Source organism: Perca flavescens, chromosome 3 (assembly GCF_004354835.1).
Source record: "Perca flavescens isolate YP-PL-M2 chromosome 3, PFLA_1.0, whole genome shotgun sequence".
NCBI classification, from domain to species: domain Eukaryota; kingdom Metazoa; phylum Chordata; class Actinopteri; order Perciformes; family Percidae; genus Perca; species Perca flavescens.
In genome coordinates, this window is record NC_041333.1 from 22,324,280 (window position 1) to 22,339,453 (window position 15,174).

At 40.0% G+C, this 15,174-nt stretch overlaps 1 protein-coding gene across 1 annotated transcript; it reads right to left on the minus strand.

The window, feature by feature from the left end:
- Positions 1 to 1,347: 1,347 nt before the first annotated feature.
- Positions 1,348 to 13,947, minus strand: LOC114552682 (sodium channel subunit beta-4). Its single transcript, XM_028573666.1, has 5 exons — positions 13,147 to 13,947; positions 4,106 to 4,269; positions 3,666 to 3,885; positions 3,346 to 3,475; positions 1,348 to 2,473 (listed from the first exon to the last, which is right to left on the minus strand). The coding sequence occupies exons 1-5, from the start codon at positions 13,238 to 13,240 to the stop codon at positions 2,383 to 2,385; spliced, it is 699 nt and encodes a 232-aa protein (XP_028429467.1). The 5' UTR covers positions 13,241 to 13,947; the 3' UTR covers positions 1,348 to 2,382.
- Positions 13,948 to 15,174: the final 1,227 nt, after the last annotated feature.

Here is a 15,174-nt window from a genome sequence, read left to right on the forward strand (position 1 = left end):
AGTGATCTGTCCCAATGCTATGTTGCCTGCATTCCTGAGGCACCATCAATGGACTTGTTTGGACAATATGCACACAAATACATGTATTAATACAGGGTATCAGAACACGTTTGTATTGGAAGGTAGCCAGTAAGAGTCTGCATACAAGCGCGGAAATGTGGAAGTGAATTGGTATCTGGAGAATTGCATTATGTTGCTCTCCCCACTAACGGTATATCCTGCTGGTGTCAACTTCTTAAACTTCTTGCAGAGTTGTTCAATTGTATGATTCACATTTGGAGATATTAAAATGTTCTTACTTTTGAATAACTGTAAAATGTCTTTCACCCTTCTTTCCCACAAATACCTACAGGTCATGACTCTAAAACAACAGTCACCTTTCAATCTCCCTGACCCTGTTAAAGGGGTAAGAACAGTTGTTGCAGTTTTGGGGGGTGCTTATCAAGCATTGACGGGGCTTCAGTCAAATGAGTTCAATGTGAAGTGTTAAATGGGACCATACAGAGACACATGGAAATGTTTTGGTACTGTGGTGCTAGACAACATATACTTATATGAAGTTATATAAAATGCACACATGCTAAAAATGCATTGGTTATTAGTCAGAAGCAGCATGATTAAATGCATTCATTTCTATAGGGAGCTGGGTAGTCTAGGGATTGTCTTTTATGAGGTTTGGTTGTTTTTTTTTAATAAATTTTATGTGTTTTTTGAATCCTCCCACCAGCAGAGGGAGCAAAGCAGAACAGGCACCTGTGTTTCATCTAAAGCAAAACAATAAAACGTGTGCAGAACCGGATCCTTCAGTCTCCTAAGAAAGCCCAGTTGTCAGCTTTAGCCAGCCAGTCATTCTAATGTCGGCATTAATGAACCAAACATCCCAACAGTAAGTCAAACCTGGACACAGCTGCCAACTTAAATAAAAAAAAAATGCAAAAAAAAATGAAAGTTGAAGTTCAGGCTGGCATTGGCAGTAGTTAAGTTAAGATCGGTACTAATGGCGCTTACCCACTGCTAGTACCAGCTCGGCTCGGCTCGACTCGACTCGGCCGCGGTGCCCCATCCTCCTTTTTCCATTGCAGATTTAGTACCACCTCATGCGTGAGTCGAGCGTGGTTGGTTGTCATAGCGGCGCCATGACATAACGCAACACACGCACAAAACATCGAAGGTGTGTTATTTTTGATTCTCGGCATGTGGCTGTTTCCACAGCCAGAAGACAAGTTTTGTTAAAAAAAAAACGCCGCTGGCTAAACCATTTAAAAATGGCAGGGTTAGGATAGCCGATTGGTCAGGGGATAGGACCTGTACAAATCAGGTTACGTTGCCTTGCGTAAGCATGGACGCCTGGCCAATAGTAGCTATTGAAGGGCGGGTCTTGTTAGGTACCATGTAATGGAAAAACGCCATAAAAGGTCAGGAAGAAAATTACTTCAAAAACCTCTAGCAAACTGACATGTGGTTGCTAGTTTACTAGGACAGTAAAACGTGAAACATGTTAAATCGGTCCTACATTTGTTACATGATTTTACAAGCAGTGTTAAGAAGATGTATATTTACCGGTTTTAATTAGAACAAATTTGATTATGACCGTAAAATGTTGGCTCACATTTCTGAAAAAAACAAACACAGCACTTTCACCCAGGTGAACGGGGTTCATGTCCCGTTTGAAAATAAAAGTGAATTGGCGAGTTATTATTTTTTTTTACTTTACAGAACAAACTGAACTATGTCACATGTATAACTGGAAGTTAAGTAACGTAACAGATGATTTTTTCTAAACCTACAACGACCGTTTGACAATGTTAAATAGTGTTTAAAACTGCGACTGTTACGTTCTGTCGTTTAGATATTAGGACAGGACTATAATGTCGTATGGTTTGGAGGACTTGTTGGTTAGTTTGGGTCCAAGTTTGACTTTGTGTTGTGGATGGAAGAATCAAACATACTGGTAGCTTGTCAACTGAGAATGGTTAATTGTATTTTTGAGTGTTCAGTTGAAATGTTATATTTAGAAAAGAACAACTGAGGATATGCTTTGTGCAAAGTTTTTCTTCTAAGATGATGTAAAGAGGGTATGGAAACCACAAGCATAAATATTTGGTGGCAGAGACAGTTTACTTGAGGCTCTACTGAAGTGTTAGTTTTCAGAGCAGATTTCGATAACGGAAGCTGCACACTGTAACAAATGGGCTGCCATGTAGGTGAGAAAGTGATCCAGTCCTATGCACATTCCACACTGCATGATTTAAAATAGACATTTACATGTTGGATTAGTTAGCCGCTAGTAAGATAAAACAGTCCACTGATAACAGCATTTTCTCTGAGCGTGTACATTTGTCTAACATATATACAAACATACGGACAAACTTTGCATTTTGCTCATGCCTTTGGTGTCCCTTTGTTGTCTGCTTTGGCTCCTGAAAGTCCATTTTCTGTGTTGTCATTCCCTGAGCTCACCAGGCACTCTTTGCTGCAGGGGACAGAGAAACCAAAGGTTAAGATGTACACCCACAGAGGGAGGAGGTGTATACTGTAGGAGTGATAAGGACTATATATACATCTGTAGGGATTTTACCTAGCCTAACCCTCACAGCCCCAAATAATAATCTTGTGTTAGACACAAGTTGGAAATATTTAATTTAGATTTTCAGTTAATTGAAAGCTCAGAAGAACTCATTTAAACTTGAGAACTTGATGCCTTTTGCCAATCGTGTAACCTTTTGTATATATGTATGTATCATGGTTAATAAATAGATGTTTTGCAGCTCACTACTGACATAACAATTGTTTTATGTGCGAAGACAAAATAGAGATGCCATTTGTCACTGCAGCAGCAGTCATTAAGCAGCTCAACATGATTTTTATCTGACATGTGTTTGCACCTGCGTGAGTTACAAATTGTCACATTTGAAGTGGCAGCAAATGTCCCGTTAACATGGACAACAATAGTCTAGTCTTATGCAGTTAAGATGACGTGACATGACAAAGTTTAAATTAGGAAAAACATTAGTTTTCATTTCCTTAATCAAAACACAGTCCTAGTCAGTACAAGCATTGCCACATCAAGACATTATTTCATCTTTAGTCACGTTAATGAAAGTGGTCGTGTTATACTTCTATATTTTGTTTAATTATTGTAACAAAATGTCTGTCTATTTTAGTCATTATCTGGGAATTGTCTGAAAAAGGTAATACAGCAATTGATTACCACATTCAAGTACTGCAAGGACTGGCAGTAATATATTTCATAAGAAGCCTGATACTATCTATTCTATATTCTGTATTTCTTCGTAATCTTTCCTCAGTATTCAGTGTTATTAGCATAATCAGTGATGTACTCACTTCTTCTCATCATCCTTCAGCAGGAAGTGAACGACCAAGGCCTTTATCACCATGACAATGATAACTAAGCCAATGACTCCACCCAGCACTGAGACAATGATAACTGTCAAAGTATTGTCAACCTCCCTCACTAAAAAAGAGGGAGAGAGAGAGAAAGACATTGCGAGGGAGAAAGAGTGAGAGATGAGACACTAGCAGCAATTATATATTAATCTGTCTGAACGTGCAAGCACTTATAAGCAGGTATATTCTAAAGTTAGTTGTTTCTGTGTGCCGGGTGTATGGAACTGCATGCATGAATGCGTGCATTTGTCACATACTTTGGTCCACCACTATAAGAGTGTAGATAGCACTGTGGTTGCGGTTCTTCTCTTTTGGGTTCCTGGCGAAACAGATGTACTCTCCCTCATCTTCAAAGGTGATGTTCCACAGCAGGATGGAGATGTTGTTGCTTTTTGAGGAGCCGACAAACTCCACACGCTCATGGTACACACTGACCTTGGGCTCCACACCCTCAATGGGAATCACCGCTTCACAATACTACACAAACACACATGTATGTACTTAGATACACAGAGATGAGTAGTCAGAGTGGTATTTCCATATGCACACCGATCTGCATTAGCATGTGTGAACGTAAAATGTTTCAATACAATACAATTTCAGTGTATTGTTTGTGTAGTATGTCCATGTTGCTACAGTAGTGTGTGTGTGTGTGTGTGTGTGTTCGCGCGTGCGTGTGCGTGTGCGTATGGTGTACCTTGTTCATGGTCCCATTGTCATTATAGTGCCAGCTGAAGTAGAGGTTTTTGATGCCAATACAGGAGGAGTAGGTGCAAGGCAGCAGGACTGTAGAGCCATTCATTGCTTCAAGTTGAGACACTTTACCTGTTGAGACCTCCAGTCCACCAACACTCCATACACCTGAATCAAGGGAGAAAAGAAAAGGTTAAGGAAAAAATGGACAACCTTGGTATTGATAAACATAATAAAACACAGATATAAAACAAAATTAAAACTATTAAAAACACAGTACAGCACATGTACAGTACATACCAAAAATAACACACTTTAGTTAGAAGTAGGGTCAATTACAGATCAGGTTACTTTGCTTTCAAACCTGAATGACAAGATATAAAGTAATGTCTGTATGCTTGTTAGCCGGGCTGAGCTAGGATTACTATAAAAGATGAGTGCAACTGATGAGTAATGGCATTACAAAGTTAAGTAGCTTATAAGTAAAGCTAATAAGATGACAGATTTTCTTTGCTCTTTAAACAGTGTTTACTATCCTTTTGTTAGTGTGTTTTGGATTTCTTAAGTAAAACTCAACTGCAACTTATGGCTGATAAGGGTTTCACAGAATAGTCCACTATTCAAATATTCAACCAAAACTACTAATTGACACAGACCAAGAAGCCAAGAAGTGAAGCTGTAGCACTAAGCCCAGCCGTTGTTAATTTTCCTTGCACAGCAGCTGGATACTTGCAATATTACTAGATCACACGCGAATCGCGGGATCACGAATCAGCGGACAGGACCAATCGGCGTCCTCCGAGGAGCTAATGGTAGCGTGGTTGAGGTGTGTGTGACGACTGTGACTGTTTGTTCAAAACAACAATGGCGGACGTAATAAACAGTTGGTTCATCCAATCACCTGCCAGTTATTGAAAGTGCCTGCCTTTTGTCAAACAGTTTTCAGTGGCGGTTTCTCAGATGATTCTGTGCAACAAACCATCTGGCGTGTCAGGTTAGTTATCAATATGGGAGTTAATAAAAGTGTGTAGGACGTCTTGGTTCAGATTACAGAGTCTCTGTTTTATTTTATTACCCTCGGCTACAGTAGTTAGCACGCATTAGCTCGGAGGGCTAACTTGGCTTGTTTACTTTATTATGTCTTTGTCACACTGAACGTCCCACCTAACACCGTTCTGTCACTTCAATTAAGCGTTGCTTGGTATTTTATATATTTTATTAAAAGGAACGGATATTCAAATATTCATATTGAGTAGCTAAATCCGATTTGACTGAGAGAATTATGAGTCAAGTATACCTGGCCATAATCAATGCTGCAGCCTTTCAAAAACAAAACAAAATGGGCTTATTGACAGCTGGCAGTCGTTGCTTATAAAATCTCCACTTAATGCAACAAAACAGGTTGTTTGCGTGCTCTGACTTTAATGCTGCAGGCACCAGCTACGTTTCGTTCACTTTCGGCTTGGGGAGAGTATCAAGTCTTCCTAGTTATCAAGTCACAATGCTAGTACGGTGCTAAATATAGTGACCTAATGTTTTTATCCTGTTTTCAAGTAAAGCCTCTTGTTCACAATCAAACAACAGTTGACCTCCCCCTGCCTCCCCAGGCCTTTTTCACAATTAGCAAGTGATTTCACAATGCCAGTGTTGTAGAGAGGAATGTGGAAAACATGTTGCTGAGGACAGAATGTCACTGGATTTGGGGGGAATTTGAAGACGATAACCCCAAGGTCTGAATGAGTAATTGTCCTCTGATGGTTAATGTGATCAGAATTGAAAATGTGTTGCACAACCATGAATACTTTTGAACATGTACTCTTTAATATATACTGCTGTGCTATTTGCTACATATTAGATTGTAAATATAATACAATACACTTATAAATGTTGTAAATATTGAGTTCATTTATTAATTTATTTCGGTGCATTCACTGCTCCTGTATGCACAAGGTGACCAGACTGTGTACTTAGGTGCGTAACTGGCAAACAGACAAGCCAACGGAGACAGGGAGACAGAAATGCTCATAAATCAAAACAAATTATTACAAAATATTATTGGTTTCATGTGACATTTTTGCACAAAGCAGAAAAGACATCACGTTGAAGTAACTCAATACCAAAAGAGACAGCTCATCTTGTATTGCTATTTGGGTCTTGCTGGGCCAGGTATGTTGCTTTTGCAGTGACAGCTGGTGTAATTCTCAGATCGTTGCTCTCTCACACACTTGGGGCCTATTTATAAACGCTGTTCTACACACTGACCTGCTCAGGATCGCGTTGCACTTGGACATGGTGCAAACTGTGTTAGAGTGCATGTACGCCTATGTGTTTGTGAAGGACTTACATTTTGCACGGGATGCTTTGCAGCTCTGTGAAGACATCAGTAATAACAAAAGATTAAAACACAGGAACCCCTCTGGTCATTTTGGATTGTTTACTTTAGCACATTGGGTGTTAAATGCTCTGGACATACTGTAATCAGTTGGGGCGCTCACTTTAAAGTTGAGATAAATTGCAGTGTTTTCCTATTTATTTGCTCTGACATTCTGCAATAGCCAATTTGAAGTTTCTGTGATTAAGTTGTCCAATACCAAGTGCAACTGTAAACCTATGATTATTCTTTTTGTCTAATATATAGATTTGGCACGTTGTAGAAGCAGATTATGACAATAATATGTTTTAAATATGCACACATTTAGTGATCAACAGGAAAATGATCACAAGTGATGAACATACCCCAGGTCTCAGCAATGAACTGTGATGTGCATGCATTTAATTCACCTTTTTAATAACTGTTTGGCCTGTCAAGTTGTCATTCAAGAGAAAAAACAAACTGGATATATTGGTGCACACAGACTCAAAAAAATAATTCATAGTATCAAATGTCTGGTACTGTACCTGTCAGGTTCATGTGGCAAGTTTAAAATCTCTGAATGTTGCACTAAGTATATAATTAAACACTGAAGCTATTTCATTGTGTATGGTTTGGTTGTACTTAGTACTTTGGTTGTACATAGTTTTTTGAATTTGCTCTTTTGTCCTCTCAGTCTCACCTCTTTCCTCTTGTCTTCTAACATCCGATATTTTTAACTCTCCTCTGTAAAAATCTTGACTCATCTTGACTTGTCAACTCTATTTTCAGTCGCAACTCAGGCCATTTGGGTTTCTCCATGTTCTTTGCTGTTTCTGGTTTTGCTCTTTTTTAATTGGCTCTCACCATTCTTTTTGTTGCAGCACTGGGCACTTTCTCTGTCACTCTTTTCTTTCTCAATATTTCTGTCTTAGAAATGCTCTCAGAACCTTTTCCTCAGGGACGCTATAACTAAATAAATATTGTAGAGGAGAGATGTTGGGAGCTGGTCTGTATACGTTTGTGTTTTTTTTGGTGTGGGACAGTGGTGGAATCAATGGCAACATAAAGTTTTGAAATGTTTTCAGTATCTGGCTGCTTGTCTGAATCCTTGGATTGCCTTTTAAACTCTGTTAAGTGGGTTAATAAATAATATTGTACCATCTATCAATATTTATAGCACAATGCCATATAGCAATGTTTTAAACCAAGTTCTCCACAGGAAATAATGGTGCAGAGGAAAACAAGTGAAAAAACGAGAGAATCTCCCTCCTAAATGGAAGCATGATGATCTTTTCCATATCTGAGAGGAGTGTCCCCCCCCTCGTGCCTAGAAATAGATTTAACACCTCCCTCCCTCCTTCTCTCCGCCACATGCTCTTCTTTTAAAATCTTTTCAGTTTGTCCTGACAAGACCCACAGATTTACATACTGAAGCAATGTACTATGCTAGTCCTGTTGTGTATGTGTGCTATATGCATGTGAACTCTTGTCTGTTCATACAGTATAAATGTGTGTGTGTGTGTGTGTGTGTGTGTGTGTGTGTGTGTGTACATGTACATGAGTAATGGAATGTATGATATTTTTAGCTCCAAATATTACATATCTCTTTGTCCCAGTTGGGAAACATCAATATCTGAATCACTGATGGGAGGAAAAAAACAACTGAGTGTGTGTGTGTGTGTGTGTGTGTGTGTGTGTGTGTGTGTGTGTGTGTGTGTGTGTGTGTGTGTGTGTGTGTGTGTGTGTGTGTGTGTGTGTGTGTGTCCTTGACAGACTGTCAAGGTGAGTTTTTTTTTTAATTACATTTTTTAAGTAGGCCACAGATTGAAGGGTTAATGTATTTCCGAGTGAACCCATAGAGAATTTACAGAGGTGACTATTACCTCTAAGAAAGACAGGGAGAGAGAAGTGATGGGAAGGGTGAGAGAGAAGGGAGGGTGTGAACAGAGAGGAGGAGAATAGAGGAGAGCGATGAATGGGGGAGCAGGGGTAATGCAGTGTGGTACAAGTGATGGAAGGGGTCACGCTGGATGTATAGGGAAGAGGTGTGAGATGTCCTCTCCAAGGTGAATGAGTGACAGCAGGGCAGAGAATTACAACAGCAGCTATGTAACTAAATCAACAGTGGCCAAGGCTGGGGCACATTTACACTGCATGTACAGTTTAACACTTATGTAATATGATAGCCACGCAAACAAGTAACAACATACAGTACAATTATCACATATACATGCCAATTTCTGATGCAATGTTACTGGTAATTGCTGTGTTATAACATGTGCTGCTCTGCATCTGTTTGCTTCGATGCTTATGTTTTACCACAACTCTTTCTGCTGTTTGTTGTTTATTCTCTACAACAACAGGTATTTGAATCCCTTGTGCTAAAATATGGCACCATGAGGCGTCTGAAAGTGAAGGGGATGGAAGTGGTTTATTGCCAGGGTTGAAGTAACAGTTATTCTGTTACTCTGTGTTTTTTTTTGTTCTTTTTGGATTACACAGGTTTAAATTTGGTCTGTGAAGTAGTCAGTCTTCTGGGTCGTGTCTGTTATAATGAGGGCTTGTAATGTCAATGACATTTCTATGTGAGTAATGCGTGATACTTTGAGGATGAATAATATAGTTCCAAGGGTGTAATCTTGGTATTTAGATGGAACAGACCTGAGAGCAAGTTACTGTCATGTTTCACGTATCATATATCGGATTATTGCATCAATTGTGTACATTATTACAATATGAATATATTGTTAAGTAGTTTAGAGGGCAGTACTTTAGGTATATTTGAATATCCTTAGACTTTAAGCTTATTGATTATATGATTCCACATCTGACTTTGATTGGGGTTTTGTTTCAGTTGTATTTTTCCCCTGGCTTCATTCTCTGTTGCCAAAGGCCCTTGAGAGAGATTGCTGTAATGTTTTGGCAAAGATTATAGATATCTACAAGAGGAGTTAAAAAAGAGAAACAGTTGTGCGTTTCTATTCCAGCCATGACCTTTCAACAGATGTGCAATGTGCATATACCATATGGAATATAGAACATTGCTGAATACAGATGAAAAATAGACAATAATGTCCAGTAATGTAATGTTAGAGAATGGAGATGGACAATGCTGCCACAAATGAGATGGGGATAGACATGACGGATACATTTGATCATCACTACATAGTGGACATCATAATTAAGGGTTAAACTGAAGACCTGCAAAGACTGTAATGACAATACCTTAACTTATGAATTATTTGACTGACACCCCAAGGTGGCTGACACAAAATGAGTTTGGTCCAAGAATTTCCAAAACAAATGAGGTAATGACGGTGATTGATTGATGATAGGAAAGGGACCAGTGGCTACCACTAGGACCTGGATTGTTTTTAAATTAAAAAGTTTTAGGCTAGATATTTAACTCTGAATAGGAGTGTGTTCCTGTAATAAAACACCATGAGCACACAAGAAACTTTCAATTTGGTCCCCAAACCATAATTGTTAATACCCATTAATGGCCTAGACGTGTGTGCCCTACACACAGTCTCATAAAGAACCAAAATTACTATTACATTTAATAACATGAAAAGATCTATAAGGCTGTGTTTTGCGCCGTTGCTTCAGCAAAGCATTTTTTCACTCCCAACACAATTTTATCATTGCTTATGTCGAAGGGCATTACTGGCTGCTTGTCATTTCAGTTTGACCATTTTCTTGTTTACCATGCCTTGTAGTTCTGACTTTTTTGCCGTGTCATCACCTTTCATATCTATACAACCGATGTGTTTATAATTAAATTGTTTACTAGAGCACTCCATTGATTACAAGAGGACAACATTCTTCGTAGATCTAGCCTCTTAATATTGCTCTCAAAGTGCACTGTGAAACTTTAAAATGTAAAAGATTGGGGGGGGTCTGAGCTCCACCCACCACTGTCTCACAAAATCCTGTGTGAAACACTAGGCTAGCTACATTGTCTAACCGTCTGATGGCAAGTCTACTGATTCCTTTTTTTTCAACCTTTGAAATTAGATTGTCTTATCTTGCCTGGACTGCATCAGATTTATCAGGCCTCGTAGCAAATCAGAACAAAATAAAAGGTGACCTACTAATTACAACAGTAAATACCCCACGGGTGAAGCAACACAAATGAAGATAGAGACTGGCATCCAACTCAACACTATACTCGTAACTTATATAACCAAAGATAACATAGTGGTACAAAACTAATTTTTGATAATATATTGGTTAATATTGCAGTTGCTTTAAACGTCCCATCATTGCATGAGGTGGAGCCAGATCTGGGTTGGCTATATACTGAGTTGTTTGAGGTAAACAATATGAACAATAAGGTGTTTAGCAGCTATGGTTTGTAGCAAATGTATTGACTAGTTTACATTTTTGTCATTTTAGGATTGTATAGCCACTGCTGTTTTGCCTGCCCAATAAACAGCCGCCATTTTGTGCCTTGATTTTATGTGGATCCCTATTAGACCCAGCTACAGGTGGATGGGCCTTGTAAATGTTTTGCCAATTGCTAGTATTGCTAAGGGTATTGCGAGTTTATTTTTGTGTTGCATGGTTTACCTCAGCATTCTGACCTTTTTTTCTAGTGTGGTGGACTGTGGGTGCCCCTCTCCCTTCACTGCATACAGTATGGTGGTGTTTATGTAGTAACTGTGTGCGCACGTTCAACTCAGCCTTATTATGTGGTTTTGCTGAGTGTATGTGGTTTGGGGGCGGCCCACCAGTGTGGCGGTGTCCGGGCATTCTGGTAGCACCCAGGTAAACCCCCCTGCATGGCTTCTGTAGAGGCTGAGGTGTTTTAACAGGTTTGCCTCTTCTCTTCTAGCGTTTGTGGCCTATATGCAATTTATTCCCTTTAGCTTCCCTGGCACTGTTGGCTTCAGTATCTTATTTCTATTCATCATTGCACTGTTGTATTCACTAAAACTGCCCAAAACCTGATTTTTAATATTGCTGTTCAATGAATTTCCCTTCCAGTCAAAATCAAAGTTATCTGTATTTTATCATTTGTGGAGAACTTATAGCAATATTTAACACTTGCCTCAGTTACATTACCTACCCATAATAGTTATTCAAATTAATAATACTGTACAGATATTGGATTATAGAGGAACTCTATTGAATTACATGCTACGTCTGACAGGAGCAGAGGTTGTGTTTTACATTAGGGTATAGAGTTACAGGCATGCACGTCACCTTTAATGGTTCTAATTTATACACATACATACACTGTGTACATCTAATTGCTTATAATATGTCAGCATAGACTAAAATTGTGATCTTCAGCTAATCCAACATAATCAACTTAGTATTTGTCTCATAGTTTGTATAATGATTTGTAAATGAAAACAAAATAATGCTGCATATTCTTGTATGTATTACACTTTATTAACTGACATTTCAAGACAAGTTGACATTTCAGCAAAATGGTCTTACCCATCCTTAATAAAGCGTTATGTAAAAATGTTATATGTAAAATGCCACTTAAATGACAAGATGGTGTTGAATTTTGCCCATTTTTAAATGCTTATCACTAATGTTTATAATGTAAACTCATTTTTCATCATGTCATCTAGTGACAGATGCTTATGAAGAGGATCACTCATCTCTTATGTAGGACTTATCTTGACCAAAGTGCAAACATTTGTTCGTAATGGACATCATAAACTGTGTGAATGTTACCAGTAACAGCAGACATATTTGTGGATCATTTACTTGGAAAATTCCCCAAAAAAGAAATTAATGTGAAAGGAAACAATTATAGGAGCAGAAACTGCTACATTTGAGATACATTTTGCCACTAGAAAATATTTCTGGGATGTTTGGGTGTGGACTTAAATATCAGCAAATTATGAAATATGATAATTTGATATTGCTCACCTAAGAGTGTCACTAAAATTAAGTCCTTGGTCTTGTTGTGTCTCATGGCTCAGCTGTGAACTGTGCTGAGTTTCAAAACAACAGAGCTAGGAAGGAATTTTGGGATGTGGGTGCACTATTGGGTGCTAAAACTAAATCAGGGAGTGTATGAGCAAAAGCACAGAACACCACTGCACCACTACGTCACTACTAGTAATACTGCACACAAATAGACGTGAACTGTGGCCATAACAAATGTTTTTTAATGTTTTTCTATATTTTTCTTTCCCTTTTATAAATTTTCCCTTGAGAAAGACACTGTAATAAGTACAGTACATGCATGAAAAGTCATTAAGCCAGTCACTCATCCAGCTCAGCTATCACAAGTCCAAGTTCAGATTGGCCAAGGGTTGTATGCTATTGACCTTAATGCCCTCAGCACAGCAACAAGTAAACATCACCTGTGACATTGCCATACATTTTAGCCTTCAAGTGTGAATAGAGAATGATGAGACAGGGGAGGTAAAGCTGAGGCGATAGAACAGAAGATGTTGGTATGGAGTAATAAAGAAAAGGTACGGATTTACTGTGAGAGCTGTGCACCACCCACCCAGAGCGGCTTAGAAAAAAAACGGAAAATAGGAAGGTGTAGAGGCCATAATAGTTTAAATCTATAGACAATTAGAGGGATTCACCTAGTCACAAGCTGGCATGAATGCATTCAGAAGATAGAAGTACAATGCTAGTGTGTAATGTAGAGACATAGAGGAAGAGTGAGAAATGACAGGGCAGCTGAAGGTATAGAGAGAAGTATAACTCACCGAGCAGCAGTGCAACTGCCAGACCAGTGTAAAGTAAATCCCCTGATCTCAGCCGACCAGAGACACTCGAACCAGTGCTGTCCACTGACGCCATGACACCAGGTGTCTGTCTGTCTGTCTGTCTGTCTGTCTGTCTGTCTATATATGTCTTTGTCAATCTGTGCCCGTTTTCCAGTCTGGACAGCCTGAACTGTGTCCAATCTTTGCAAATATGTTTGTGTGTGTGTTTGTCTTATGTGTCTCTGGAGCAAGGTGGGACAGCTGAACTGCAGCTGAAGCCCTGTTCTCAGTCCCTCCCTCTTCTCTCCTCCTCTGCACTCTGTCCCAGGAATGAACGCAAAAAGAGAAGGATAAATTCCTTTAGGGAGTTCTCTCCTGACCAGTTGTTCCCTGTGCTACACTCCAGCAGGCCAAAAAAGCAGAGGAAAAGACAAACTGAAGAATGCAGCAGTTGAATGAAGAGTGCAGGGTCTCCTTCTCTCTCTCTCTCCCTCCCTTCCCGTCCTCTGTCGCTGTCTCTTTCAGACTCAGTGGTGATTATCCAGCAAAGGAGAGTGTGAGGCGAAAGGCAGAGAGGAGAAGCGAGGCAGAGCGGTAGCGGCGTAGCAGTTTTGTGTCAGACAGCTCCAATGCTCCAGCAGCAGCAGCCAGGGAAGCAGGCTGGCTGGTAATACCCACAGGGGGAGACATAGGCTGGAGGGGGAGGAGAGCACACGAGAGGCACAGAGTGATGCTGGAGCACAGCCAGCAGCCAGACGGAAAAGCAGAAAGCGTGTGTCTCCACAGCCAGCGCAGGGAGGAATGAGCAAGAGAGGTACTGCAGAGGTAGAGGCGAAATGAGAGTGAGGGAGAAGGAAGGAGGGGATAGAGTGAAATGGTGAGGGGGAGGCAGGGGCTGATAACTGCTGCCACATGCACACACATACACATATGGATCGAGCGCAGTAAGGCTGAGTCAGCCTTCCTCAAGAGGGTCTTTGAGTCGGACACGGGCTGGTTGCTTCACCCATACCACATACCCCTTTCTTCACTGCATCCTTTGCTCTTGTCTCCGCTTTCATGCGTCTCACATTTCATGCTCCTACTACACCTCTGATTTGGCAGGCTAAAACATTGGCAAGATCGGATCTTGTCCACTGGCAAGTTTTCTCCCAAATGACCAATGAATGTGTTATATCTCTCTTTCCCTTTTCAGTTCTACAGTAGGACTACATATTTGGAGGGGCTTGTTTTGAATTAAAACGCATCGGTTTTTATAAAGGTGTGTATTCACAATTGAGTTTAAATCGTTTGGTGTTGCACTGGATTTATTTTATTTTAATTTGTTTTATTTAATAAGTGCTGTTTTAAGGCACTATGTATGCAGTGTACTGTTCAAGAACAGGCCTGTGGATTTTAATACATTTTGACATTGTGATTTGCATGATGTTTTTGAAATCATTTGTTTGGTACATTTGACTATAAACCAGCAACTGCCAAAACTGTGCTGATGCAAGCCAAACCGGGCACAGGGCCCAAACAACATCCTTTGAGGTCTGTGGACCAGAGCTTGGCCTGTCCTCCATCGTCTCTTCATAAAATCTTTACAATCAGCGTCACGACTGCATTGTAGGAGACCTTGCCTTGGCGGAGTTCTGTGGTTTTAATTAGATTGTCACTGGTCTTAGTTTACATGACTTACAGTTAAGGGCTGTCACACACCTCATTACAACACATGGAACCACCAGGACATTACAGCACACCCTTTCATCAATCACAGCTCAGCCTTTGACACAATGCAGTGGCAGTGAAGGATCACCAAAGTAACAACTTTAACGTGCAGTCAGACCTTATTCGGAGGATTCCTGACTTCCTCACACATCGACAGTGTCATCACCAACATCAGAGCCACACAGGGCCACATCCGAGGCCCATATCCACCTTGGTGGACTTGCACAGGCATGCCAAAGGGGACTGTTCATCATCTGTAAACTGCTAGCACTCCATGTAAAACCCCCACCACCACCTACTGTACTGTGGGAAATAATT

Bases quoted from the DNA above. Each gene is read 5' to 3' on its own strand.
- LOC114552682 (XM_028573666.1), bottom strand. From the start codon at position 13,240: ATGGCGTCAGTGGACAGCACTGGTTCGAGTGTCTCTGGTCGGCTGAGA. The intron at 3,886-4,105 runs GTACACCATACG...GTGTTTGTGTAG, and splicing joins ACAATGGGACCATGAACAAG to TATTGTGAAGCGGTGATTCC. The intron at 3,476-3,665 runs GTATGTGACAAA...CCTCTTTTTTAG, and splicing joins TCTTATAGTGGTGGACCAAA to TGAGGGAGGTTGACAATACT.